The following is a 27,795-nucleotide window of genomic DNA, read 5'->3' on the forward strand; positions in this document are numbered from 1 at the left end:
CACTTTGCGGACAAGACAATTGGCGTAAGGAAACAGTTAGCAGGTCTGTAATCTACCTTCCATTAGATTTGGATAGTTGGACTGTCAGAGTTTCAGAACAGGGATGGCTAAAGCATTTTGGAAGTGACTTGAATACATTCAGAAGAATCCGGTTAAGCCGATTCGCCGTAAGTCGATAACGTCGCAACCGATACTATTTTCTGTAAAAATACGCCTCACGACTATTAATCAATTTCAGTAAACCGATAACCTCGCTAAACCGATCTTAAATGGCTGTAAACATTACATCGCCGTCGGAAAGGTCTCACACGGGGTAGCATTCCTTGGGTAATCGGGAATAATGCGACGACTTTCCGCCCATATTACGTGGACACGTCAGACTATAGTGTGGATCGGGCCCTGGGGTAGCAGAAGCAACCGAAACATATGTTTAGTCGGTTGAGATATCGAAATTTATTAGTAATAAAGGGTCCCGCTGTCAGCCGTGCCGCGTCACCTGCAGCCACGCCGCTGGCGCCCCTGCGCCGCACCAACAACAGGAGCCGATGCCTCATTTGTCCGATAGCTTATTGTCAACTTGGAGCTGGGGAGCCAAGTAAACGTCTTGTAACAACTTTCCGCTTTTGTGGCCTCACCACAAAGAATTTCTGTAATTAGTGTGAATTCCGGGCTAAGAGCTTACGTACATTCTCCCATCGGCGCTCAAAATTGTCTTTCCATCACGAAGACGCGCCAAAGCGACAAGAAGATGGACAATATATATATATATATATATATAGTACTCAATTCCTCCCGCTGTTGGAGCTGATAATCGCTGCACTTTCTCCGCCACTCAAATCACCCAAATCAGCCATGGCCCGACGAATCCGACAATATTTACCGATACTGGCCCTTAGCGGCTCCCAACCTCACCGCGCTGATCCTCTTCGCCATTGCATGGACCATGCACACTGGTCTTGCGATATACTATAAGTCTGGTTGGGTGTGTGCATGTTTATCGCGAATGGACTGGAAACAGGTGGATATATTGCCCGATACCTGTCGTCTAAGGATCCCTACATTTGGAGCCGTTATACAGCACAGTCGGTCGCACTCATATTTGCACCAGCATTCTTCATGGCTGCGATTTACTACCTTCTAGGCGAGATTACTGTCATCTGGGGTATTAGACACTCGCGATTCAAGCCTTGGGCATACACCAAAATATTCGTCAGCCTTGATGTGATTTGTATCTGGATTCAAGGTACGGCGGGGCTTGTTAAGTGCATCTGTGAGATAATCAAGTACTTACAATGATCGTGTAGCTGCCGGAGGAGGTGCGGCTGCAGGTGCATCGAATACTGATGGCGGCAATCCTCAAATAGACATTGGTATCATGATAGGAGGACTTGGGTTCCAAGTCGCAGCGACAATCCTGTTCATGCTTTTCTGCCTCGATTACTATATCAGAGTTCAGAAAAACCACCGCTTAGACGGAAGTGACCCGTCATTTGCCCCGAACTGGGAACTCAACAACATAGAGTCAGACGAACAAGGCAGTACTATCCTGGGCGATGCACCTGCTAAGTTTGCCCACATTAGAAACGCAAAGAAAACAAAGGTTTTTCTGTTTGCCGTCGCGGTAGCAGTGATTTTAGTCTTTGTTCGGTCGGTGTACCGTGTGGTCGAGATGGCTTATGGCTGGGATGGCTACCTTATGATTGAGGAAGGATACTTCTTGGTTCTCGATGCACTGATGGTCGCCTTAGCCTCTTGGATTACCTTTATCTTCCATCCAAGAATCTTTCTGGGAAAGATCAACATTTCAGCGGAGCAGAAGGAAGCGTTGGGTACGAGGGAGAGCAATGGTTCGAACCGAGAGAAAAAGAAGCGGTTTATTATATTTTAGAGGGCATCTATATGAACTTGGGATTACGGGATACTAGCTAGTAAGCCATGAGAAGCTGTAAGCAATGGCTGGCGTCAAGAGTTGAGCAGCGGAATTTTATGTACCAGTCGTGAAACAAAGTAGCATATTATAACAATTTATTTGGCTTCGCAACCAGCCGGCTGTTGTAAGTGAAGCAGTCGTTAGGACCCCGACCTGTCACGAGTTCACCCGTAAGTGTGTTTACGTAGTAGTCTCGCACATTTCTCCAGGAATGTGAACGCGCTTGCTACATGAGAACATTTAACGTTACCTTTAGCCATAAATGGCCGCAGTAGCCCTGTTTCGATATCCTGTCTTGATCCTTTCTCCCTGTGAGTGTAATGATGTTGCGAGGAAATAGGAGCTTGCAAAGTTGTCGCTATACCATTATTGTAATTTGATTCTGTTATGCTTCACCGAAAGGGGGAATAGTTGAGATAGGAGGGAATGTGTGGAACCTGCGCGACCAAACTTTGGCAAGTGCTTCTTACATAAGCGAATTGGGTCGCGTACCTGGTTGTAGAACTTACTAATAAACTGTCGTGCTTTCGTTCAATAATAGCCTAATCTGAGCGCCAGAAGTACACAATGAAGCTCATCGGTGTCTGCGTACTTTGTGTGTAAAAATGGCGCTAGTCTTCCAACTTTCACCATGTTAAGTGCTTTGACTTAGTAGAAATCAATTTAAGAATACACTCGTCCTACATGTCGTATTTACGTTCTACCATGTCATGAATTCATAATCTGGCACCATTGAATTGAAGCTCTGGTCTCACATGCTACCCATTGCTCTCGTCTGTTTCATGATATAGATTTGGCACATGCCGGAAGTACTGTAGTAGGGTGCACCGGGGCGGCCAGAGCGCAATCTCCAACCGCAAGTCCGACTCCGCGTCTTGCCCCGGACAACGTCAAATATGGGCAGAAATTGTATGCATGAATAGGAATACGATTAATTTAGTGGGATCTGGTAACAATCACGTCGATGTGCCGAGTCTGCTGACTATCGTCTGAAGCAGTAATGCTCATGTGGCCGACTTGCGGGCCGGAGCAATCATCGGCGCTTCCGGAGCGTTGCTTTCGCAGGATGAATTTGATTTCCCATACAGCGAATCAATCACGTGCTCGCTCTCGTCGCAGATGTCACAAAGCTTTTATGGGAACGATTAAAACGGCGTTCTTTGTCATTTCTTCGGCAGCCCCCAAAATGCCAATGCATCCCTATGTGTGGGCATGCGGAATACCACATCTATTGCATGCCTCGGTCATCTGTACAATGCCTTAGCTGCAAATTACGCGACGTCAGATAGGAATGGGTTAGGCGATTTCATGCGGCGGAGTGGCATCAGACCACATCCTTTGATCCGGGGTCATTTCGGACCCGAATTTGCATGTGGGGTTGGGTCATGAATTCTCTACCACGACGAGACTTGGGTCTCCTAGGGACTATTGTGCCCAAACCTCCGAGTAATTTGCTAATTGTACATGTAAATTAATGTTGACTGAGAGTGTATGAGTATGACACACTTTTACAACTTGGCATAATGTGTACACGCATGTCGTTGTGATGTGACACTGTCCCCCGCGTCAACCTCCGTGCTGGTACTGCAGTTCTGACCCGCTGTCTCTTCTTTCTCCCGACACAACCAGCATTTCTAATCCACACTCCATTCCCCATCGGATCTTCCCAACTACAAATAAAGGATCTTAGCTGCACTAGCGATACCTGCAATGCGGATTTGCTAGCTGCAGCATCACTAAATATGCCTTCTCGAGCGCCTGGCATGTTTCCACCACCCACACCAGGGATTACGTTCGCCGCCCAGGACAAACTACAAAAACTGCCACTACCTCCATTAGAAGATACTATTCGGCGATATCTTTCTGTTGTCGCACCGTTACAGGTATGGATGAGTCTCTTGCTTTTTCTCAACGTCTGGCATTCTAACGGCACTGAGTTTATAAAGACTCCTCGTGAATTTGAAGAGACACAGGCAGCTGCTCGAGAGTTTCTGATCAGACAAGGTCCTGATTTACATGCTAGACTGCAAGAATACGCCGCCACCAGATCGTCCTACATCGAGCAGTTTTGGTATGATTCCTATCTGAACTTTGACAACCCAGTTGTCCTCAACTTGAACCCTTTCTTTTTGCTCGAAGATGATCCAACTCCGGCCCGCAATAATCAGGTCAACCGCGCTGCCTCTCTTGTTGTATCGACTTTAGCATTTGTTCGTGCTCTTCGAAGGGAAGAGCTTCCACCGGACACAGTCCGGGGAAAGCCATTGTGCATGTACCAGTACTCCAGAATATTCGGGACAGCTAGGATTTCAACTGAGAATGTCTGCGTAATGCAGTCGGACTACAGCTCAAAGCATATTGTTGTTCTCGCAAGGTCGCAGTTCTACTGGTTCGACGTCCTGGATGACAACTCGGACCTTATTATGACAGAGAAGGACCTCGCCCAGAATTTCGAGACCATTATCAACGACGCACAGAATACACCTGTGACCGAAGCCGCGAAAGGTGCGGTGGGCATTCTTACAGCCGAGAATCGACGCATCTGGGCGTCACTGCGAGACTTGCTTTCTCAAGGTGTAGATTCAGAGGATTTGGCCGATTCTGACGCGGACAATGCAACGAATTTACACGGCCCGCGAAAGGCAAATAACAATAATCATGAATGCCTGCAGATTATTGATTCGGCTTTGTTCATCCTATGTCTCGACTACTCCGCGCCTCAGACCGCATCAGAATTGGCAATGAATATGCTTTGCGGTACGAACGTCATTGAGAAAGGTGTTCAGGTTGGAACTTGCACGAATCGGTGGTACGACAAGCTTCAAATCATTGTCACTAAGAATGGAAGCGCCGGTATCAACTTCGAGCGTGAGAACTCCTCTAAAATTTGTCTGCTATTCCGAGCTAACCTGTAGCAGATACTGGTGTTGACGGTCACACTATCCTGCGTTTCGTAAGCGACATATATACAGACACTATTCTACGGTTTGCGAAATCGATCAATGGTCATGCGCCTAGTCTCTGGGCATCTGAATCCCCGGATCCAGCACAGCGCGACCCTACCTCTTTCGGTGATGTTACCACAACTCCTCATAAGCTCGAGTGGACAATGGTTCCCGAACTTTCATTGGCTCTTAGGTTCGCTGAGACACGGCTTGCGGATTTAATCCACCAGAACGAGTTCGAAGTCTTGGAATTTAGTCACTACGGAATGAATTACATAAAGCATATGGGCTTTTCTCCAGACGCATTCGTTCAGATGGCGTTTCAGGCAGCGTACTATGCGTTATATGGAAAAGTCGAATGCACATACGAACCTGCCATGACAAAGTACTTCCTTCACGGCAGAACTGAGGCCATTCGCACCGTCTCAGAGGAATCCGTCGCCTTCGTGCGTAAGTTTTGCGAAGATGCGCCGCCAAAGATGAAGCTCGAGCACCTTCGCCGGGCATGTGAGAAACACGTGCAGACTACCAAGCTATGTGCTCAAGGCTTAGGACAAGATCGTCACTTATATGCCTTGTACTGCATGCACCAGAGATGTATGGAAGAGGATCTGTCTCCGTTGCCCGGGACAGCGGATGACCTCCCGTCGACGGCTGACAGCAGCGAGAGCCCGAAGTCAACAACTGGTCTCGAGCTACCACTGATCTTCACAGACCGAGGTTGGGATAAGCTTAATACCACCATCATCAGTACCAGTAACTGCGGAAACCCGTCACTCAGGCTTTTCGGTTTCGGTCCAACGAGTCAGGACGGTCTCGGCATTGGCTACATCATCAAGCCAGATTCGATCTCAATCTGCGCATCATCTAAGCACCGGCAGACGCACCGATTCTTGGAGACGCTCCAGAATTACTTCTTGGAAGTTCGCAGCTTGTTGAGAACAACGGAGCAGCGCAAGCATACTGGAACTCGCGCACGAAGCCCTATTCGTGGCGAGGACCAGGATGAGCGAGACAGATCGACAGCTTTCGAAGGACGTAAAGAACGACGCAGCGGACGACAAGTCGATGGCCCTCGACGTACGAGCGAGGGTCAGGATGACGCGGACGGAGGTGACATGCTCGGCGGGTACGGATATTTCGATGTAGGCGAGATGGAAATTTTGTTGCGGGATATGAAAGGCACAAAGATCGGCCTTGGAGCTGCCTCGCCGGAGGATGGTACTACTACACAAAGCACAGAAGATCCTCCTGAAACTTACACTGAAATCGAACACCGACACCGACATAGAAATCGTCATCAGGGCCATCCTGGACAACGTCGTCGTGAGGTTGGCCGCAAGCTACGGTTGACGGATATTTAGGATGTAACGGGTCGTGTTTGGTATTTTTTTTTGTACTAGTAACATTATTGGCATGGTAACTGTTGTCTCGGCGTCATGTACAGGTTTTTGTTCTTATTTGCTTTGTAACGAAACTATGTCTGCAAATATTAGCGCAACACAGATCTCGCTAGCAAGAGGCTTGTGAAGCAAAAAAACTGTTTCAACGAACTACTGTACAATGTGCGTTTGTTGCACTTTGCGAATATGACATAAATCGAAAACACAAGCCATGATGCTCGTTCCACCCCATCAAACTAAGATATATGACAATTGCTATAATACAAGTTACGTGACCATTGTCCAGCTGACCATCAAGATGCGTCTCAATAGATAGAGTATGTAGAGGATTGTATGACCGCCAATCGCTCACGCGATGACCCACATTCGACCCATAAGATTGATATTACAATCTGATATTCACGGCGACACATGGCACTCTGAACTCACGAGCAGCGGTGGCAGCAGCGGCGACAGAAGACGAGACAAGCGATTTACTGTTTCCAGTAGCGGCAGCAAACGAGGCTGACCGTCTGAACCACGAAATCCCGCTGAACACCGCCCGCTCAGCTAACATGTCGAACACAACAGACGGTTTGGAAGCCAGATCTAGTGGTAGGAACAATCTTGGTAAGAATATATTTCCCATATTTGAGTCAATGAAGCAGTGGTCGTTGAAGAAACATGTTGTCGAGAAGAGCGCAATGAGTATTAATGAGCAGTAGATACTAAACCATTGTCAATGCACTCGTACCTAACAATATTAGATACCTTGGATAACATACCATGGCCTGTGAAATATAAAGAGCGAAAGTAGGAAAATAGCTAGGAAATGAGGCGACGCGCCGGTCGTGGGCATCAACAGCAATAATAGAAAATATCGCAGGCAGTACATCGTAGCAAACGTGGGAGCTCCTCAGACCAACTAGAGCTGCGTACTAGACAGATCGTAACACTCACGTCTATCTGCCATATAACACGAACTCAGTTGACAGTTCGTAAATTAGATCGATAGAGATCAGGAGTGGGTTATCAAGCCCATCGAAATCATTCGAACGGCTCACTATTTACAACGAGAAATATCCGCCGTAGTTGTGGCGGTGCACCGTCAGAGCTAGCTGTCACGTGAGATACCCTAGCCCTGGACGTTGAGGTCATTCGACTGGATACCTGCCAAACTGTCCCTAGACTCCTCACGGCCGCTGACAACAACACACATACGTGCAATCACAACCTATCATATCAATCGCTACTAAGAGGATATCAATATCAACGAAAATTTGCAATCGGTTGCTATCCTGTCTGACGGCGCTCCGACGGCTATACGAGTAGATCAATCGCCAGAAGATTCCGTCTCACAATGAGCGCGCAACCCACAGGAGCACCTCCTAAGTCGCCGACGGCTTTAGCAATCGCGAGCTTCCTTCGTCACAATCCTCAGCTGAAGATGCGACAAGGTGTCTTAAACGGCAAGCGACAAGAATTTTTCAGATCAAAACGAGCCTTGCGTGCATTGCAATCGAAAGAATACGCGACAGCTCAGAAGAAGAAGGGATCATTACTACCACCAATCGCGTCGGAAGAAGATGCAATTAAAGTGTTTAAGGAACTACCACTTAATTCTCTCGCAATTCGCGTCGAGAAGTTGACCCGCAAGACCATCGAGGCCAAGCACGCCGCGAGCCCTCAAGCCCAATTACCACCTATGTCGGCCCTCTCGAAAGTTAAAGGCGTGCCGACATTGTCCTTCGTGCGCGAGCAAGTCGTGTCTAGCGATGATGACATATACTACGTCTGGTTATGGGAACGTGTGCATTGGACTGCGTACTTGTACGCCGGCTTGATTGCCGCTGCTATCTTCACGATTGTTTTGTTCCCATTATGGCCCCCCGTACTTCGACAGGGGGTGTGGTATTTGTCGATGGGTATGCTGGGACTTTTAGCTGCATTTTTTGGAATGGCCATTGTGCGGTTGATATTGTTCGCTATAACATATTTCGCAATTCCTCCAGGACTTTGGATATTCCCGAACTTGTTCGAGGACGTCGGATTTGTGGACAGCTTCATCCCTCTGTACGCATGGAATGTGAAACCTGAGAAGAAGAAAAAGAAGAAGAAAGCTACTGCGACGGTGACGGCAGTGACAGAGGAAGAAGTTGCGCGGGACACAAGGGAAAATAAAAGTTAGTTCGCGAGTATCAGGTTGGGATATGATGTTGAATAGTTGTGTGCCATATTAGGACTATTATAGAGTGCAATATATGTAATTACTGCTTCCGTGGATTCTTGACGATGTCATTAACTTCACACTGTAGAGCTTGATGAGATATAAAGGTCCCAAAACCGAACTCAGCCAATCCACCCATACATTATGCACCGGTCGCCGCAGCGGAATAAAATCTTCAATAGAGAACGGGAAATGATAGGCAACGATGATTATATTGTACAATAAGCCTCCTGGTAAAAACTCCAAATATATGGTCATGATCAATTTTGCTCGGTTGGAATTAGCGGCAATGGCCCCGACGGGGGCGGCCCTGCGGGCGACCGTCTCGTCATCTTCGTCTTATTTTTTCGCCGGACATTCGTCCCCAGCGATCGCGAGAGGGTCGAGATGCCATCGTCGTCATCAACCAGTGCTGATTCATTTAACGTGTTGCTTGGAGAGTCCGCTGGTGATCGCTGACGCTGACGCGATGCTGTACGACGCAACGACGTCAGTCTTGTCAAAGCGGAAAATGTCGCTGACTCTCGACGAGCAGCTGGTGGTGGTCGTGGCCGTATTGGGATTGGATTCACTGATTCTTGAAGTGACTTCAATGAGGACGACGAATTACTTGACGCCAACGACCCCATCGTTTGCACTGATGACGATGAATTCTGACGGGCTCCGCTCAGCGGTGAAAGTCGCTGACTGGCTTGGGATGTTATTGAAGCAGATATAGATATGACTGAAGGTCTTTTAGAAGGCGGTAGTGACGAAGTCAGCGCAGTCGCTGAGGGTGTGGGGGTGCTCCACGGGCAACTAATGCTATACGAGTCGCTAAATAGTGGAGGAGACGGTTCTAAGCTATCTCCCTCCTCGAATTCATGCGTCACGCTCTGAAATAGATCATATCGCTTATTCTCCAATGAGTCCCGCTGCGATTTAATTTGTCCACGAGCAAGAGTCATCCAACGCATGAATTCAGCGGCAGTATCGAAGACGAGTAAAACTGTCCTAGTCTTCTCGTCCCTAAGTAATGGAATATGATGATGGTGGTGGTGGTGGTGATAATGGTGACGATGATTACGATTGTGGTGGCTCGAGTCGTGATGATGAGGATGCCATAGCGTAGGAGTAGAAATATTTGTATGGAAGAAAATAGACCGCCTTGCAGATGAGCCCGCCGTCACGGGCGACGTAGACGACTTCTTCGGACCTTGTATATCCTCGTCTGGTGCAACTTGAGCTAGAGTCTGCTCTTCCACTTGATGACGCTCGGGTCGCTCAGATACCCGCAATACATACTGTCTACCAGGGATGTCGTCGGACGCATATGCCACTGATTCAGAGGACAAGATAAGGACGTGTTCGGGCAATGATGTGGATGACGCATTTAACGCGTATCGTATAATTGCGCGAGGCAGTAGGACGAAAGTTCGCCTCTCTAGAGAGCTCTTAGACACAATTGTGAACAGCGAGCCGTGTGCGTTACACGCCAGAGTGTCAACTGCAACTGCCTGAAGTATTGCAGTTGAGTATGGTAATTTCTTGTAGTATGAATGGTGGGCTGCGTCTGCTGTTGTGAAATCAATCGGAGGAAGTGGCGAATAGTTGGCCTGAGGAGTCGAAGCGCCGTTCGAAGTGACCGATGAAGCAGGCGGCACGCAAGCCGGACTCGTAGCCGAGGATGACGATGCTGAGATGGAAGACTTTCCAAAGAAAGCGCGGATTGAATTTCTTTTAGACGAAATTCTGTTTGAGAAGGAGACTGAGGACGACGTTGACAATTTCCGAGGCGCACTTTGTTCTGTATTCATATTGAGACTGGAGCCTGATGACGCTCTTCGCGTTCTCTGCGCCTGTTCGTTCTCGGACATAGTGGCAGTCGGGCTAGTACCATCTGAGCCAGTTGTCGAGTGCTCTGTATGCAGTTGGAACGAATTCGAGCGAACAAGCGGTCGCGAGCTCTTAGGTTGAACGCCAGCACCGGACGGGGCAACCGCACCCGCGGCGATGTCCATGCCTGGTCCGGATTGAAGTTGTAATCCAGTGATGCAATAGAGCGACAGGAATAGCCAGACTGAATGTGACTAGATTTGAGGGATCCAGCGGGGGCAGCAACTGTCGCTAACGAATAAGGCGGGGGTCCGCTGGTCGATGTGAATAAGATTAAGTGACCGTAGCGCAGCGACCACATGCTCACTAACCGACGAGAAGTTGTAGCTACATTTTATCGACGTCATTATACATGACTTCGAGATATATCGTTTATTATCGCATACTATTGCGATACAGTATCGCCCTAGGGTTATTATCTACAAGCTTGGAGCGCTGGACGGCGGAGAAGATAAAAGCGCCATTTTTGACCCGAGAGGCCGTTTTGCCACTCAAAACGGGCCCAAAAGGGAACGGCCGAAACCGATGACCATGCCGAGAGCTGAACCCAATTGGAACCCACGATAGAGGACATGGGACGGGAGTATGGTCTTATGGTATGCCTGATCTTCAGCATAGGCTGTGTGACGGAAAGAGGCGCGACATCACGCACTGTGTCGGAGGAATCCTTCTTAACTGTAGTATAGGGCTGTGGCCGATGCGGATATCCGCCTAATTTGACCGTATCCGCCATCCGCCATCGCAAGTTTGGCGGATTTACATCCGTCATCCGCCATCCGCCATTACAAGTTGGCGGATCCTCATCCACCCTCTTGTGGAATAAATCCGCCTTCCTATCCGCCTTGATCGAATAAATCTACCAAGGGTTGCACTAGCTTAATTAGGTTAGACCATTTACTTTAATGGTTTAGCGCCCCACTTTATTTGTAAACCGAAAGTAGTTTTTGCTTAGTGTGGCTCCTTCATTAAATTTCATTTCATTTCATTTCTTTCTTTTAATGCAGATAGTAATTTTAGCTGAGCTAAAACCGCGCAATCTTTAAGTACCTACGGGGCTTACCGGAGTCCTGAAAATTCCGAGGAATTTAATCCAGTTTTTTTCAAATCTCGAATGCGAGCCTCGAATTCCATAGATAGCTGTTTCGGACAGTGCGATATAATATGTCTTTGTGAAACTCTAAGCGTTCCGTGGATATTCGCTTCTCAGCTACATTACGGTGAACCTTGGACCTGACCTTAAATACTCCACATCGATCTTCCCTAATTAGGAAATTATCCGCCTTGTCCGCCGTATCCGCCAATTTGGGACCTGGCGGATGTTTATTCGACATCCCCATCCGCCAACTTAAAATGCGTCGGAGATTTATTCGAGACTGATAGTTTGGCGGATAGAATCCGCCATATCTAGTCTGGTAGACGTTTGGTCAGTTACTCTCAGATTCGCGAATATCTTAACCATATGGCTAGGGGTGGATACGATTCGCGATTAATCGTTATTCGTATTCGTAAAGTCCAATACGATTACTATACGAGTCCATGTAAAACTTTACGATTAACTATACGAGCGTTGAGGTTGGTTACTCGCAAAAATATAGTCATGCACCTGACTTTCATTATCTGCTCTGAAATGCACACGTAGAGGACAAACAAATAGATTGAATAAAAAACGGCACAAAATTTGGTCTACAAGTAAAGTAAGCTTTCTCATGGTTCCTGACTCCATAGAATGCCGTCTTAACCCAAACAACTCTCTTCCGCCACTAAATAATCTCACAACAGCCACTTCAGAGGCTGGAATCGCGAGGTAGTCTCTGGCGGCGCAGAGTCCTTGATTGACCACTTCTGACAGTGTTTGTAAGCTAGTAACTGATAATTCCGAAGCTTCTTCGACCTTCGTTGGCCTCCACTGTTGGCTGAGGGTTGTAATTTCAAATTGTTCCCAAAGCCAGTTATTCCGAGGTCCCACAAGTGCGTTGAGAAATATTGGAGGCTGTCTAAATCGGTGAGGATTGAAGATCGTGGACTTCCTCAGACCTCAGTTAATCCTGTAGAGAAAGACTGAGAGGCAATCTGGCTGATAGAATCCTCGGGTCCCAGACCAACAGAGCACTCGATGCTCGACTGGGCCGTGTTGGGCAAGATGTTCTCCATCGGCTCATCTCATTCGTAACCATCATTCAGTAGTAAATAATCAACCGCTTGCTTTCGGAGGGGTCGCTACGGAGGATCCGTATTTCTGAGTTTGTCAAGCGAGCGGCAAATGATAACTCATAGATGCAGATAGTACGTTCGTAGTATATTTATAAGTCGACCGCGTTGCGCGCGTTGTCAGGGTAAATTTTTGCACGCCATACCTAAATAGGAATACGTTTTTTTGGTAAACTATACGATTACTTTACGATTAGGTTCTCAGTTTTTGCGATTAACTTTACGAATAATATAAAATTTTGACGGTACCGTAATCGTATCCACCCCTAACTGAAAATAAGCCTGGATATCCTACAGATTTGCCAAAAATCCATATTTAATTAATAATTCAGTTGATCAGTTCCATTAAGGCACACCACTACCACTGTTTATACAGCGAGAGAAGTAGACATCGAAATCAAATGCAATCTTCGGCTATGATCCGACATTTCTAAACCCTGAAACCCTTTGACATAAGTACTCACATAACCCGCTGGAACGTTCAAAGTCCGAGCAGGATGGCCACGTGATTGATGCAAACTGACGAGCTCAGTGTCGCCTTCGACTTGGACCGTGATTCGGCGAGCTCTCCGCGTGAACTGCACTTCTTCAGAAGTTCCCTCGCGCCGTTTCCATGCTTCGTCAGCCCTGGCTTACGGGACACCAGTTGCTCAGTCCACCGGATTATCGGTTGGTCGGATGGTCGGGAGGAACAGGTCGTTCGTTGGAATTTGTTGTATTGGGCATCATGTTGTTTCTGGTCTCTACGAGCTAGTAGTGCCTTTGAGTTGCCTACGGGCTAATTGATGACAAATCTACATAAGAAATATCCGTATAAATGCTAACGGCAAGGACTGGAAGAGATATGGCCCGTTCAATAACGGAGTCTCTTTCCAGACACATCCCCAACTCTTGGCTCTGGTGGGAGAGGTCTAAAGAGAAAAGAAGGCAGCCAGATCGATTTCATGTAGGCCATCGAAGCATCCAAAGCATCTATAGTTCCATAATTTTGTTCGAGCCAAGATTGCCAATCCCAGTCAATCCATGGTTCGAAACATTCATACTCGCGCAATTTGAACCAAGCCTTGTTCCAGCGTAACAAAGGACTGATCGGAACGCCCGGGAGATATTTTTTCTCGTACTCTGGATTGTCTAGACGGCTAGATCGCCCAATTCTGGCTCTTCCAAGGTCAACAAGCACGACTTTTCGGGCTGATATTTCCCTACCAGTGTCTAGTATAAGTATATTCCTTGGGTGTACATCCCCATGCAGCACGTTATGTGTGTACAATAATGATTCCGCATCGACTATTGCCTTCATTATAACCTGCCTTTCTGACTGTGAGAAGTCCACTGGATCAAGTTGTAGCATATGGCTTCCAGGAACAACCTCGATAAGGATCAGTCGCACCGAACGCGTAGTCGCGTCGCCAGCAGGCAGATCAAATGAGTAAGACCCGTAGTATCTTGGTATAATCGTGCCTTGCAATTCGGAGAGTGCCTTGTAGGCTGCAGCCTCGTGACAATAAGCGCGATCAACGCAGAGGAATGGGTCTGCGTCATCTTGGTCATGGTCGAAATAAAGAGGGTCATATATCTTGGCCATCAAAAGAATATTGCTCGGCGGGAGACTGGACTTAGGAGGATCGACGTTAACCACCTGAACTGTGACGAGTTGAGAACTATGTTGGTCCCCGGCTCTCACTATGTCAACGATCTTTAGATCGACGGTGGTGGTTCCAAATGAACCCGGCCGAGGCGGATGGAGGATACATCGCTCGAGAGGATGTTTCCACTCTCGCTCCGAGGCACCGTCGCGAGTAAGATCACAATGACCGACAGTGGGAGCGGGAGGATCGTGAGATAGAATCGACAGCTCCCGCCCCGGGTAGTAAGGAAAAATGGTTTGGAGCAGTGGAATCTGGTACAAAAGCTATCACTCAAAGGGTACGTCATGTTGAGAGTCGCAACGATAGGAGTGTTGGATCGGAAGGGGAACCACAGCAGCTGTCCGGAAATAAATGTAGACCAGACCGTGGAGAAATACAGAGAAAGTTGAGAACTACTGTAACGTGATTGCCGTGCCAAAAACCCTAAACCAACGCATCCCGTCAGTTGCGCCATAACCATTTCCTAATCTCTCTTTTTCTCTTTAGAAAGTCGTGATTGCATTTGATATTGTACTGCAATAATGCAAGCGTTTTGCTTCTCTTACTTCTTGAAATATAGATCCAATAACTTGTGGCATGCGTCAGTACTCTTGGCAGATCTCCGGAGACTGCGAGTTCGACAATCAAGGCAAGCTGTCCTGAATCCGACGACATTGACCAGTCAGACGCGTCCGTTTAGGCCGGTACTTTAGGCCTAATTATTATATTGGAATTCTCAGCATTAGTATAAATATGGAGTGGTACTGCATTGTATATTGATTATGGTAGAATTGGCCGAGTCCTGCTTGTTAGCTGGTGGAAGTCTTCCAGCTCACTCCGGCTATTAAAAACTTCGGGGATCGTGGACCAAGATAGGAGGGTATCGCAAGATGACAATATTGATCGAGCTCATTCAATTATTTTGGGTCGAGAATGCAAGCCCTTCTCGGCGTTTTAATTAAACGGCGTTTGGTGGGTCCCAAGCTAAATGTTGAGATCATGGATTTGGCGCCGCTTCGTCCTAGTCAGTCTCAATCTCACGCAAATATACAAGTGGGACTTTAGAAGGAGTCCATAGCAATAGTCTCAAATATATGCAAAACTTATATAGTTATTATACAAAACATATTGTACATGTAACGCAATCGCAATAGTTCGCGATCGCAGCTATATGAAGCTACCTTTGATCGAGAAACAATTTATCGCAGATGTCCTTATTTCCGCAGTCTCGTAATGACTTTGATCAGGATACTCATAGTGATCGCTGATCCTACCGAGCATCGCAATACCGCAGCAATTGTCACCGCAATCTTGAAGTTGCAGTGATATCGATCAATAATATATCCAACTGAATTCCCTCCCAAATGAGTCTTCCACATTGACTGTGGTAGATCCCCAACCCTCTTGTCAGACGCCCACTTTCCAAGAAGCTCGGAAACCAGCCAAGTGTCCCACTGACTAGCAATTGGAAGTCTTGGCCGTCGACTCTTGCTGTCTGGATATATTATGTCTAGCAAATCTGTGATTATGCTGTGCGTCAATCCCCACATAATCATGGATTGATTCCCTGCGCTCTTCTCTCCGTAGGCTACAGATTCTGGCATTCTTATACCTGGAAAAAGTAATGATCCAATGCACCACTTTACCAGACCACGGAGCGGGCGAATGAGTGTTTGGTTGACCATGTTATCTATCGGTCTATCAAAACGGCATTGAGCTGTCGGATTCGCAACGTGAGATATCGGACACCAAAATGCTACTGCTACTTCCGAAGTTTGCAATGTGAGCGGTAGCGGACCCGGCGTAGTGATCACGAAAACGTAAGTACACAATATCATAATGCTGCGGTATTACTCGTCAGTCACTCAACCAGCGAATAAATATTGAAATGTCGCTCACATCTTTCCACCCCAATGCGTGGTCACATATCGCTGATCTAGAGGTCCTACATAGAGTGCATGCTTGTCGAGATCCAACCCAACTTCCTCTAACGCTTCTCGCTTAGCAGTCGCTAGATCCGACTCATCTTCCTCGTCACGCCGTCCGCCGCTGCACGTCAGAGTTAGCGATCAGCCAGCCAATATTTGAACTACGATCTAGACTTACGGAAGTGCAACATGGCCTGACCATTGATCCGTCTCTCTAACCGATCTTTTGATAAAGAGGATTTCTGCATTCCTGTCATCAACCCATTTTTGCGCAAAGAGCTCCTCCAAGCTTGTAGTCTTTATATCGTCACTTTTTGCCCTGTCGGATTTAAATCGTAGAATAAGGGAGACTGCAGCATGCCGAATGGCGCCCGAGGAGACAGCACCGGCAGGATTATTCGATTCTGGCGTCAGGAGGTCTAATTCTTGTCGCGAAGCGATTTCTAACAGTGCAGACTTCACTGACATATCAAACAGAGCAGCGAAAATTAATTTAGCTGTTGACTAAGTCTCTATCAATTGGTGGTGTCTAATGCCTTCCGTGCTCGAACAAATATAGCTCTACAACCAACATTCGTTAGGCCGAAGATCCAACGGGCACTAAATTCGGCACCGGAGATCTACGGATGACGCGCCCGGGAAAGGCCGCGACTAATTCTGTGGCAAAATAATTTGCCTCGCATCTGATCCGCACAACTTACCAGCGATCTCAACGGACACAAATAGCGGCTATTTCTAGTTTGTAATACTATGGGTAGGAATGACGAAGGACCAGCGACGTTAATCTCTTAGGCGGCAGTAACTGAACGATACATTGTGCGCGCGCTATTCTCGAATCGGCCGACGGGACCATTTCGTGTAAAACAGCAGCCAGTCTACAAAACCTCCATATGGTCGTACCCTGTGTCAATGCTTCTGGAATGGACAGACTACCGGTCTGGTTCCATAGTAATTCCAAACGCTACATGCTCTACGGAACGGCAATCTATCAACACTGGGAGATCAATGGAGGTCAAACAAGTCAGCATGGATGAATGCGATGATTATAAAGGAGTGGCTTGTCGCGTATTATAATCATCTATCCTTTTGACGATGAGTTATACCGGGGCGCACAGTAGCGACGTTGACCTCGCAACTCCACCTCCCCACATTCGCATTCTATGGCTGCCACCCAATTCTATAAGCCTATTTCAATTTTTAGATCGAGGGATTTTACAGAATCGTAAGGTCTATTCGGAATCAGTGGCTAACCCATATACTTGACAGCTTTGAGAATGACGACGATCCTCTTCAAAGGTGACCGTTTTGGATGTAGTTCTCTGCTTTTTCGAGCATGGAATCATGATGTCTTCACTACAGCCAAAACCTGTTTTCGTGAGAGCACATTAGTCCACAACCTCTTCAGCTTGTTACTGTGGCCCCAGAACTTACTTCTCTCTTTGCCAATGTTCAGCAAGCTTGGCAAATCCCGAGCCTTGTATATTTTTTAAACTCAGCCTAGGAGTCTAGAGAGGAAAGGTCTGTACCGGAAGCCTCAGGATGAAGAGCTTCTGCAGCACGTTATAGTCAGCCATACAGGACAGTCAGGACAATGCAGATGTAGATGAGGACGACGATTCTGCTGATATAGTTCCAATTCCAAGATATCCAGACGCGTTGCGCGGCATTAAAGTCGCTATTCGCTATACTGAGGGACAAGAAGATATGAGTACTGATCGTCTCCGAATATCAGTAGGGTATCCGTGTATACACATAAAAAACTTTAGATAACAAAACAGTTAATTTAGTCGTTGATTATATAATCAAACCCTATGTAGTAAACCGAGTATGATACCGGCCGATATAAAGCCCCGGCTGTCAACATTACATCGTCATAACGGGGAAGTTCAACAGTAATAAGGACTCTTTTCAGACTGTGATATCACGCACGGAAATTCGCGCGGTTTCAGTTCTATAAATTGAATTTATTTCGTCGACGTACCACTCGGAGCTGTTCCGATATCCGAGGCGGGGTTCATAAAAAGCGGGGTTCTAAGACATTCCGCATCATCTAGCGATAAAATGGAAGATACTTTTCTACTTTTGAACCGCTGTCGTCATTGCCAATGAGGGGAGATCTTTTGACCGACATGTTGGCTAGCTTGTGCATGACAATGCGCGGGGTTATATAATACAGCCCACCGTAGCCTTGTCTAGCATTTAGCTCTTGGTTCAAGCAGTACGAAATGACAGAGAAGAAAGTGGTGCTGCACATCGGCGACGCTATTAAGCACGACTTAGTCAGGTACGAAGAGTTGTTCAAGAATTTTGAAGTTATCCGCCCGACAGCAGAAGAACGAATGAGGGAACCGTTCATGGCAGCACTGAAGCAGAAGAAATGGGGTGACTTCCACGCAATTTTTCGACCGTACTGGAATACTGGTGGCGAAATGGGGCTGTGGAATGAGGAACTGATTTCCTTGTTGCCGACAACGGTGAAGGTATTTGCAAGCGCTGGAGCCGGCTATAACTGGGCGGATATAGGGGTGCTAGCGAAATATGGTATGATTTTATAAACTATCTGTTCCAAAGCTCAATAAAGATTCTGACGGGCGACAGGAATATATTACTGTAACGGTGCCGGAGCTTCATCAGAAGCAGTGGCAGACATGGCAATATTCCATATGCTGTCAGCGTTTCGTAATTTGACATGGTCACATCTCGCAGCTCGATCTGGCGACCCAGAGCGCTGGTGGGATGCTCATAAGTATGTCAACGATACATCTCACAATCCTCGTGGACACACAGTTGGAATAATTGGGTTAGGCAATATTGGGTACTTGATCGCACGGAAGGCGTACCTGGCGTTTGGGGTCAAGATTGTTTACAGTGACATCTTTAGAAAGACAAAGGATCAGGAAGAGGCCATTGAAGCAGAGTACTATGACAAGCTGGAAGATATGTTGGCAGTTGCAGATTGCGTAGTGATCGCAACACCGTTTTCCGGAGAAAAAATTGTTACTGCGCAGTTGCTGGCTAAGTTCAAGAAAGGTTCACGATTGGTTAATATTGCTCGTGGTGGTCTTGTGGACTCGGAGGCACTCGCTGATGCTTTGGAATCAAGGCATATTTTTGCTGCGGGATTGGATGTTCTCGAGAACGAGCCATATGTGAGCCCCAGGCTGATCAAAAATGAGAATGTGACGTTGACTTGTCACAATGGAGGAGGTTCTCTGGAGACAAACTACGGGTTTGAGTCCCTGGCTATGGAGAACGTGTACTTGGTGTTGACCGGGAGAGAGCCATTGACGCCAGTCAACGCGCAGTTAGTTAGAGAAAGATCTAGCTAATGACAGGTTAATATGAATTTTCACAGCAAAATGTATTGCAACTGTAGTCACATATAGTATACGGCTAATGTTGTTGTGTCATGTAATCCATATTTGCGATTCTTTAAGGAGGGATATTACAAAGCCCCATGCTTCATCAGATTCGGAAGTTACAAGCGCATTAGGTAAGGCATTGTAAGGATTAAATAAGGCGGCGCATTGTGGGCGGAAGCTCGGTCGTCGGCCGGCATTAACCGTCTAACCACGTGGGCGGCGTGCTAAAAACTTTGCTGGCCAACAATAGGCCAAAGCTGACGCATATTTACTCTCCTCTAATAATGAAAGACACCCTAACCCAATGAGCCGAACCTACGGCTCGAAGAATGCCGAAAAACTTCTCTCGTTACAGTCAAACTTCGCTATAACGATACTCGATCACCGATATAGCGATAAAATCTGGTGCCATAATTCTAAAATTGGTGAAAATCACTTCGTTATAACAATTGCCTTCCTAAATAAGTTTAGTACCTCGGTATTACAATCAAAAATTGTTGTCCAGATTACATCGGCTTAACGAGGTTTGACTGCATTTACGTGATGCTGAAGTAAACCTTAAACAGTGCTGCACTGTGGGATTGCATGAGCTTTACAAATATTACGCTATCTGGCGATGCAAGAATCTTCTCGACAAGCCGCTTGGCCATATTCGACGAAGTGAACCAGTACACTTGACTGGGTAGTAAGCAGCACGTCGACTTGCTGAGCCAACAGGCAAGAAAAAATCCGAAGCAGTTTCGGTGTTAGTCGCCGGATCGCTAAGCGGCTAAGCGGGTACACCGCCACAGATGAGTGGCTAGTGAACGACGATCACATTCTAGAAGGCTTCCCATTGCTACAACTAAAGATGATGTCATCACCGCTTCCCTTCTGTCGCAGAATTTGGCTTGCGCTTTTCGACATTGTGAGATTTGGCATTTTTTTAGGTACATATGTCGATGATGGAAACTGATACTATGCAAAGATGAGAGATGCCTTTTCCATGATCAGCTTTGGTGATGGCGGACGGCTACGGGCGGAAGCTGTGGCATGGTCAGCGGGGAAGAATCATATGTAGCAACTACTTTTAACTGGCAGCGCCGCACTACCCGTCAAAAGGCGAAGACAGTTATATTGCGAACTGAAAGTAGGAATCCACTGTTTTCTGACAGAAAAATTCATGATACGAACAAATAGCTGGATTTTCAGGATGCCCAATAATTTGGCCAAGCCTAAGACTTTTTGGCTGGTACTCGGAGGTTGGCCACCGGCAACTTTGCGACACTTGCTAGGAGTGGGACCTTCCACGGTGAATGCTACACTTAGTAATAATAATCATTAAACTGCTAATCGGGCTAGGGCTGGCGTGGGCCAACTGCAGCAAGCCGAAAAGGGCCGCAAGCTTCCAGATTGGCGGTACCCCAGCTACAACTGTGGCTGTGCGCTTCAGGGCCCCTGCTTTTTGGCGTGAGGCTCGCGTGGCAACTCGGAAGACTGACTTTCCTCGGTGCCGAAGCAAGATCTATGTAATTCCATGCTCACGCGAACCGCCTGACCCCGGAGCGAGTCTTGGTATTTAGTTCGCGTGAATAGCCGGTTCTTGTTCTGTCTGCTGCACGTCTTAAAATATTTCCGGCTACCATTCCCGAATCTACCCGCCTCGGCCTCCGCAATTGACGACTGTCGATGCCATAGAGCAAGGTCCGGCTGCTGGTTTGATCTACGCTCATGGTATTGCTACTTCTGGTGCGGTTTGCTATTTCATAGTCTAATCTGGCTCTCGTCTTGCAAATAGGTTGTGCCAACAGTTTGATCGTCCGCGTTCATGGTCAAAGATCAAGCCGAATGAAGTACTCGTCATACCTATACAGCCCTCGGTTCGTCATAGATGACAGCTGCTCCTTATCACGCAAGCGAGACCATTTGCACACGTCTAATATTTAGGTATCTCACATCAGTGCATACATGGCTCGAAAACGCAAGGAGACTGCCTCTCATAGTGCTCCACCCCCAGGCGATAGCAGCTCCGACCCATCTGGTTCTCACCAGACAGACGAGCTGCAGCCTCTGGCATCGTCACAGCACCAGAACGTCGACGATCAGTCCGACTACTACTACCCTCCCGGTTCGCAGTACCCCGGCATAGTCAGCCAGCAGTCGGCGTCTTCTAGCGCCACGTATCCAATTTCGCCACAGCGACAAAATCAACCACAGCCACTGGAACAACAAAATCATCAGCACGACTATCCATACGCGTTCCACAGTCTCTATGGTGCTTCATTGCCAGACGATGGCAGCGACAGCCGCCACCGCCAACAGCATTATGCTCACGAGCAGCATGACCTCCCACCGTCGTATCCTCAACAATTCTACAGACAGCCCGATTCCTTGCTGTCCCTATCGCAATCACACGAATTCTCACTGGCATCTAATCCTGAAGTTCAGCACAGTGACCGACAGCCGCTGCCGCCGCTGCCACAGCAGCAGCTCGCACCACAAAGACTTTACTCCCAGTCGCCAGACCCACTCCTCACTGCACCATTTCGACAACAATCTCAAAGACGCACAACGCCATGGCCAATCTATCGGCACCCCGGTTCTGGCAGTGGTGAGTCCGTTGAGGTTAGTCCTGATAGTAGCAGCGAAAGCGGTCCTGGTAGTCGGAACCAAAGCGATTTCCGCCGCTCGCAATCTCCGACTGAAAGCCAGGCCCGACACTTCGCGCTCTACAACCCACGACCCGTCAGTTTGTCAGCGTCATCAACTTCGTCGCCTGGGCCCCGAAATGCTGAGCCTTTACCGCGGCCATCAGCTTCATCATCCCCGGTCGATCTGTCGACTGCCTCGGCTGTTGCTGTCCGGGGCGCTAAGATGTACCTCAGCACTTCGTCATCTTCCTCTAGCTCTCTCCCCGGATCGCAATCAATCTTCCATTCGAATCCCGATCTTGACCGACGGGTTTCAGCTGCAGTCCCTGCGCAGCCCAGCCATAGTTCGTACACGCCGCAAGATCGATCCCTTCCGCCTATTCCGACCTTAGATGAGACGACTCCGATTGGCGACATCGAGGATGCATACGTTCAGTTTATTTTGTACTGCAATCCTGCTCTTCAGCTCGACGTCGACGCAGCTGATCTGCGACGGGCATTCCGAAACGTTCCAAAGAGCGATGGCAAGGCCTTTGAGGTCAACAGGTTGTTAGTTCTGTTGCGGCATTTTGAGACTGGTGAGATTAGAACATGGACGAGATTAGTGACTGAGCTAGGCGTCGAGCGCACTCCAGAGCAAAGTGCCCAGAAAATCCAACAATACGCTGTTCGACTGAAAGTGCGTGCAACCATTGGCAAATGAACTTTCCTTTATGGTACGTGAGGCTAACCCAATTGTATTAGAGATGGATGCGAGCAATGCATATCGACACCTTCTTCGAATTCTGCATGGGCCACACCCATGCATATTTTACGCAAATTCCGGATCCATCGGAACCAGCACCGGTTGGACGAGATGGTGTTCCAACTGAGGAGGATCTTGCTTTACGAGCGCTTCTGCCTGAGCTGCGGCAGCGACGTCCACGGCTTCCGACAATGCTCTCAAATGAGCAAGGGTCTCAACATTCGCTCAGACAAGAGTCTAATGCATCCAGACCGTCACTTCCCATTGATGCGGAAGCACGACAAGAACAGGTATGGATTCCGTTTTCTAATTTTCCTGTTCGCGAGTCTAGCAAAGGACAAGAACATCAAGAAGAGCTATGAGGACGTATCAACATAGAAGACAGCAACAGCAGTCTGAAGCGCAACCGGAAGAGTACCTGAACTGAAATTTGTCCTTTCTCTCCAGCCTAATCGACTACGACATGTTTGGATTCGATTTCGTGCATGACAGAACGATGAACTCAGAAGCAAGAGGCTAAGAGACGATAATGAAGACCTCGACGACCAAGACGATGCCAGGTAGACAAACACAATGGGTGGTGAAGGAAGAAAAGATGATGTTGCGCTCGACGATGAAATGCTCCAGACAGGAGCTAGACAAGACAGCTAATGACATTTATTCATAGATGCAAACTCCTACGGTGAATCGATCAGAATCGTCGTCCTCCACTGCTGCATCGACCACAAGTTCATCTTCAGCCACTGGGAAACGACGGAAGCGCCATGGTCCAGCTGTCTCATCGGCTTGGATCTCTCAGAATCCTTCTGGTCGTGGGCGTCCGGCAACAGTAACAACACAGCAGCAACAGCAAGACGCGGAAGAGGCCGAATCTAGGTTACGCGTGTCGCTGGAGCGAAAACTTGCCGACTCAGGCGTGATGCGATCCCTGTGTCATGCACGGGATATAGCGGCCCAAATAGTCAGAGGATTTCGTACAGACCTTCGAAGCACAGGTGTCGTGGACGGTGCCGCATTCGCATGGGTATTCGGTGGAATTGACGGCATCGATAACATCAATTTTGATGTTCAGTTAGACATCAGTGACAGTGGTGCTATTGCAAACATCAAACCCGACGACGACTTTGCTAGTGTTAACCCACTCTTTGTTGGATCCACGACCACGTACGTTATAGAGTGGCGTATTGATCTTGGTGGGGCGTCAGCCAAATTCAATCGGACAGTTACTGTAGCGAACGATGGCATGACTGGCGGCCCTAATAAGGCAATATGAAGTGGCTGTTTCGTTGTGATATGTCCTAACAAATTTAGCTTGTCTGCAGAGCCAAGGCGGATTTGGGACGACACGAACAGTCAGGTACCCAAAAGTACTCTGCATTGTTATTATGATTCCGGATTGTACATTATGGCGAATGGATAGAGAAATTTGAATTCTTTTACATACTCAAATTACTATTTTCCGTATCTATTAATCTATTCGATATATTGTGGTATTGCTCGTATGATATGACTGGACACGCTAAGTTTCACGTGTCTATTCTTGCGATTCACCGGAATTCAAGGATCAGTTTTTATGACGTCAGTCGCCGTTGTAGTACATCAAGCTTTTAGGAATAGTAGTGAGACCTCGATATTTGTATCTGACCGATTGATCGATGATGTATTATAAAGCCGGAAATAAGGCTTGCTGGTTTTAGTCCTTATTGTATTTTACATGTCCTCCTTAACGCTGTAGCTTCGTGAACCTCGACTAATGGCTGCAGCACTAATTCGAATTGTACGGCGATATCCCGGAGGCTCGTTCCCGGATGCAGGGAATTTATCAGCCGATTTGATGCCACTCCAGCTCGATTGGTCCGAGAAGTGTGATACCGAAGTTGTGATGCAGGTTTGCGCATTGACGAGTTTTAGTACCATATCGCTAGATTTGGAAAGCTAAGTGCAGGTAAGATTATGGCATAAGTCATATTTATGGATAGCGATGCTAAAGCAGTGATCGGTACTATAATGATCTACTATCACTTTGTTTCCGAAACCACCCAAAACTCCGCACGTATCCAATGACGTATCCAATGCAATACATATCTTGGCTTCAATTAGAGGCCCTTAGTGGCGAATGGTGGACTACAGAGTGGATGCTGCAAGGATCGGTTAGTTGCTTACAAGGTACTCCATATTCACAAAGATGTAGTGCACGTACTCGAAAAATGGTAGGTCTCCGCCAGGTATTGATAATCGGTAATATACAAGCCGACTAGGTTAAGGAGCGGAATATTTTCCGCTTTCTTGATCATTTTATCCAATATCGGCCTAAAATATCCCAATTAGCAGCTAAGCTATGCATCAAGATAAATAGGGCGTACTTTGTGATCGAGTCATAAAACTGCCCGCGTAGAGTCCACCACCACATGGAATTACTTCTCTTCTCGAGCTCCCGTTTCTCAAGACCGGTTATCTTGGTCAGCGCCGCCCGAATGCCGCCTTCGGCTGATAAACTGTCAATGATGCCGTCCCTGCAGACGTACTCCAACGCGAAACCGACGACCCATGGCATCCAGTTAATGACTACTTTCTCGTAGTGCCCTTTGAATCGCTTAGACGCGCGCAATCGAGCCGCAAGTAATGCAAGCAGAGCATAGACTAGTGGCCGCAAAATGTACAAAATCTCTTTTATTCTGCCGTCCGCAGTAGTCAACGGACGTATTAATTTTGGCGAAGGCGCAACGTCGTCTGGCAGCAGAACTTTCTTCATCAAAAACCGTGTCACGTCGGTCTCTCCTTTCAGTTGAGGCATCTTCTGCCCTGTCCGCGGCATCATCCAGTAATCGCCGTCCTCTTCAGCAGCTTCGGCGTGCGTAATAGGACCATCTTGGTCTAAGACATTTGGATCGATATCGCGCTCAGGGATAGGAGGCGTAACAAGTGTTCTTGTACCACTTATTCGTAGTAGCGCCAATCTGCAGGTTGCTTTGATACTCTCGATGCCTAGAATCGCTGTGTGCTGGCCGCGCTGGCCACCGTGCCTGCGGGACATGATTTCGTTCAATAACTCCGTTTTTTGTATTACCACTAACATATATGCAATTGTTCTATAGGCAGAGTTGCGGGTTGTAAAGTGCCGTGTGTACCGCGTATGCAATGATGGCTGATATTTTGCGGATGACGGACAAGAAGATAGCGCGCGTGCTAAGATCGTGTCATGGTAGAGGCCTAATATTCCCAGAGCCGAATATACTGCATATCTTGTCAATATCACAGAAATTCAAAAAAAAAAATTGATCCAACAAAAAGTGAAGCACGCACCTACTTCAGACGCGATCTCCGCATCTTTAAACTTGGCTGGGAATAGATACGTCAAGTGCTGCAGCGTCGACTCAACGGATGCGATTTGACTCGCATTCTTCATCAGGAAAGACTCGTATATACCGACCCATGACCGCGACCCCACTTTCGTAGCTTTCATCTGACCATTAATCCCATTCACGCCAGAATCTCCATTCACGTGATGTTTCATGCTCCCATTTTCCAACGGAGAAGGGATGTCTGGTCGAGGATCCGGCGCGTTGCTCATATACGATGATTGGGATGAAGAAAATGCGCAATCTGAAGCCGGGGATGGTGAGGAGGGCGAGGAATCTAGTTGATCGGACTTTGAAATGCCGTCACCGCTTGCTGCCATTTATATATTCCTGCAATTAGCTTATCGCTGTTGATATTTGCAACAGAATAATAGGAGAAATGCACTGCTGGTTGTTGAATTCGAACACGCGGAAGTTAAATCCGAGGCTAATGCGGAGGCTTCTATCCGAGGCTAAACTGCCAGTTACGCCGTGCCGTGATGGGGTACCGTTAGAGTCGCCTCGCCTTGCGCTGCCAAGCCAGAATATTGTCAGTTACTTAAAGTCACTCAATGGATTGGCCATTAAGAAATAAATCTTACTATTTTTTGTAATGAAAATGATAACTGCCGATATTTACTTGATTTAATGTTACTATGCACTTGTCTCGTGATGCATAAATGCAAAGAGATACGCATTTGCGCCATAATGCGCGTGACGTTATAAGTTTGCTTCGAAGCGTTCGAGGGTACAGTAATATTGTGGGGAGCGCCATTAACATCCTATCATTCCTCAGTGACAGTTGCAATGGCAGATAAATCGAAGACGTAACAAGGGGGGAACGGGGGAAAGCTTGGCGATGGATGATGACAACTTCACCGAAGATCTCAATTGCGTCAGTTTCGACGATACGGTTACTGCCCGCTCTCCGAGCCATTCAGCAATGCATTATCCTCTCTGAAGTATTTTTAAGGGGCAGGAGCTCATTTGGTACGCAAATACGGTGGGTATTCCAAGCGTACGGAGAAACGCACGCAGCAATTATCGACAAATGCTTTGGATATCTCGGATAAAAGTCTGATGGTATTTGAGAAACTCGAAGTTCATGCTATTATTGCATATTTTCGAGGACTTCAAGCCAGTCAGTGAAGCATAAGATTTCGACAACAATCAGCAGTGTCTCATTCCTTCGTGGTCCATATATATGGCAATGGTGATTCGGAACTGGGGAAGCATTTCCAGACCATGCGCACTCTTCCACCAGAGCTCAACTGGGTCGAGGCCGCTAGGTCATTGGCAGATCAGGATGTCGCTGCCAATGTCAAGCATTTTTCCGATCACTTGCACCTCCACAGAGATCTGTCCATCGTCTGAAGATCCATATTGAGAATGAGATCTACCTGAAGTACTTGGGCATTCTGGACCGTCCTATAATTTTGGAGAAGATTTGCCATCGGTATTTGAGTCCTAGGAATTCACAGAAAAGCACATCAGCAAGACATCTATAATGATGGCCATGAACGCGATCACGTAAAGGACTATCAATAAATGGTCAAACTTACTGATCTAATCCCTAACCCTGGAGATTAAAGTGCAG

General features: G+C 47.4%; 11 protein-coding genes across 11 annotated transcripts; 6 read left to right on the plus strand and 5 right to left on the minus strand.

Annotated features, from left to right (window-relative positions):
- The first annotated feature begins 840 nt into the window (after nt 1-840).
- POJ06DRAFT_302348 (RTA-like protein) lies at nt 841-2,341 on the plus strand. Its single transcript, XM_056190760.1, has 2 exons — nt 841-1,243; nt 1,305-2,341. The coding sequence occupies exons 1-2, from the start codon at nt 991-993 to the stop codon at nt 1,886-1,888; spliced, it is 837 nt and encodes a 278-aa protein (XP_056042870.1). The 5' UTR covers nt 841-990; the 3' UTR covers nt 1,889-2,341.
- A 1,225-nt stretch (nt 2,342-3,566) lies between these two features.
- Nucleotides 3,567-6,451, plus strand: POJ06DRAFT_134725 (Choline/Carnitine o-acyltransferase-domain-containing protein). The gene is made up of 3 exons (XM_056184431.1): nt 3,567-3,813; nt 3,877-4,798; nt 4,849-6,451. Exons 1-3 carry the CDS (start codon nt 3,673-3,675, stop codon nt 6,237-6,239), a joined length of 2,454 nt encoding a protein of 817 aa, XP_056042871.1. The 5' UTR covers nt 3,567-3,672; the 3' UTR covers nt 6,240-6,451.
- A 212-nt stretch (nt 6,452-6,663) lies between these two features.
- On the minus strand, nt 6,664-7,116 carry POJ06DRAFT_269482 (uncharacterized protein; the record flags this gene model as incomplete). Its single annotated transcript, XM_056189375.1, has 2 exons — nt 6,664-6,985; nt 7,043-7,116. 2 exons carry the CDS (start codon nt 7,114-7,116, stop codon nt 6,664-6,666), a joined length of 396 nt encoding a protein of 131 aa, XP_056042872.1.
- A 224-nt stretch (nt 7,117-7,340) lies between these two features.
- Nucleotides 7,341-8,595, plus strand: POJ06DRAFT_134727 (translocation protein Sec62-domain-containing protein). Its single transcript, XM_056184432.1, has one exon. It carries the CDS (start codon nt 7,618-7,620, stop codon nt 8,443-8,445), a length of 828 nt encoding a protein of 275 aa, XP_056042873.1. The 5' UTR covers nt 7,341-7,617; the 3' UTR covers nt 8,446-8,595.
- POJ06DRAFT_134732 (uncharacterized protein) lies at nt 8,595-10,631 on the minus strand. The gene has a single exon (XM_056184433.1). The coding sequence runs from the start codon at nt 10,482-10,484 to the stop codon at nt 8,745-8,747; it is 1,740 nt and encodes a 579-aa protein (XP_056042874.1). The 5' UTR covers nt 10,485-10,631; the 3' UTR covers nt 8,595-8,744.
- A 2,789-nt stretch (nt 10,632-13,420) lies between these two features.
- POJ06DRAFT_282442 (uncharacterized protein) lies at nt 13,421-14,676 on the minus strand (the record flags this gene model as incomplete). The annotated part of the gene is made up of 2 exons (XM_056190028.1): nt 13,421-14,422; nt 14,581-14,676. 2 exons carry the CDS (start codon nt 14,674-14,676, stop codon nt 13,421-13,423), a joined length of 1,098 nt encoding a protein of 365 aa, XP_056042875.1.
- A 645-nt stretch (nt 14,677-15,321) lies between these two features.
- Nucleotides 15,322-16,746, minus strand: POJ06DRAFT_302352 (NUDIX hydrolase domain-like protein). The gene is made up of 3 exons (XM_056190761.1): nt 16,302-16,746; nt 16,095-16,244; nt 15,322-16,037 (listed from the first exon to the last, which is right to left on the minus strand). Exons 1-3 carry the CDS (start codon nt 16,589-16,591, stop codon nt 15,410-15,412), a joined length of 1,068 nt encoding a protein of 355 aa, XP_056042876.1. The 5' UTR covers nt 16,592-16,746; the 3' UTR covers nt 15,322-15,409.
- A 1,731-nt stretch (nt 16,747-18,477) lies between these two features.
- POJ06DRAFT_199201 (uncharacterized protein) lies at nt 18,478-19,452 on the plus strand (the record flags this gene model as incomplete). The annotated part of the gene is made up of 2 exons (XM_056185145.1): nt 18,478-18,664; nt 18,722-19,452. 2 exons carry the CDS (start codon nt 18,478-18,480, stop codon nt 19,450-19,452), a joined length of 918 nt encoding a protein of 305 aa, XP_056042877.1.
- Nucleotides 19,453-21,315: 1,863 nt separating this feature from the next.
- Nucleotides 21,316-23,383, plus strand: POJ06DRAFT_134787 (ARS binding protein 2-domain-containing protein). Its single transcript, XM_056184434.1, has 3 exons — nt 21,316-22,794; nt 22,860-23,150; nt 23,203-23,383. Exons 1-3 carry the CDS (start codon nt 21,433-21,435, stop codon nt 23,236-23,238), a joined length of 1,689 nt encoding a protein of 562 aa, XP_056042878.1. The 5' UTR covers nt 21,316-21,432; the 3' UTR covers nt 23,239-23,383.
- A 144-nt stretch (nt 23,384-23,527) lies between these two features.
- Nucleotides 23,528-24,133, plus strand: POJ06DRAFT_239311 (uncharacterized protein; the record flags this gene model as incomplete). Its single annotated transcript, XM_056186034.1, has 1 exon — nt 23,528-24,133. The coding sequence occupies one exon, from the start codon at nt 23,528-23,530 to the stop codon at nt 24,131-24,133; it is 606 nt and encodes a 201-aa protein (XP_056042879.1).
- Nucleotides 24,134-24,880: 747 nt separating this feature from the next.
- On the minus strand, nt 24,881-26,669 carry POJ06DRAFT_134795 (peroxisomal membrane protein-domain-containing protein). The gene is made up of 4 exons (XM_056184435.1): nt 26,164-26,669; nt 25,224-26,094; nt 25,061-25,170; nt 24,881-24,998 (listed from the first exon to the last, which is right to left on the minus strand). The coding sequence occupies exons 1-4, from the start codon at nt 26,537-26,539 to the stop codon at nt 24,985-24,987; spliced, it is 1,371 nt and encodes a 456-aa protein (XP_056042880.1). The 5' UTR covers nt 26,540-26,669; the 3' UTR covers nt 24,881-24,984.
- Between the last annotated feature and the right edge of the window lie 1,126 nt (nt 26,670-27,795).

This window comes from Lipomyces tetrasporus (assembly GCF_029532465.1).
Source record: "Lipomyces tetrasporus strain NRRL Y-64009 chromosome Unknown POJ06scaffold_7, whole genome shotgun sequence".
NCBI classification, from domain to species: domain Eukaryota; kingdom Fungi; phylum Ascomycota; class Lipomycetes; order Lipomycetales; family Lipomycetaceae; genus Lipomyces; species Lipomyces tetrasporus.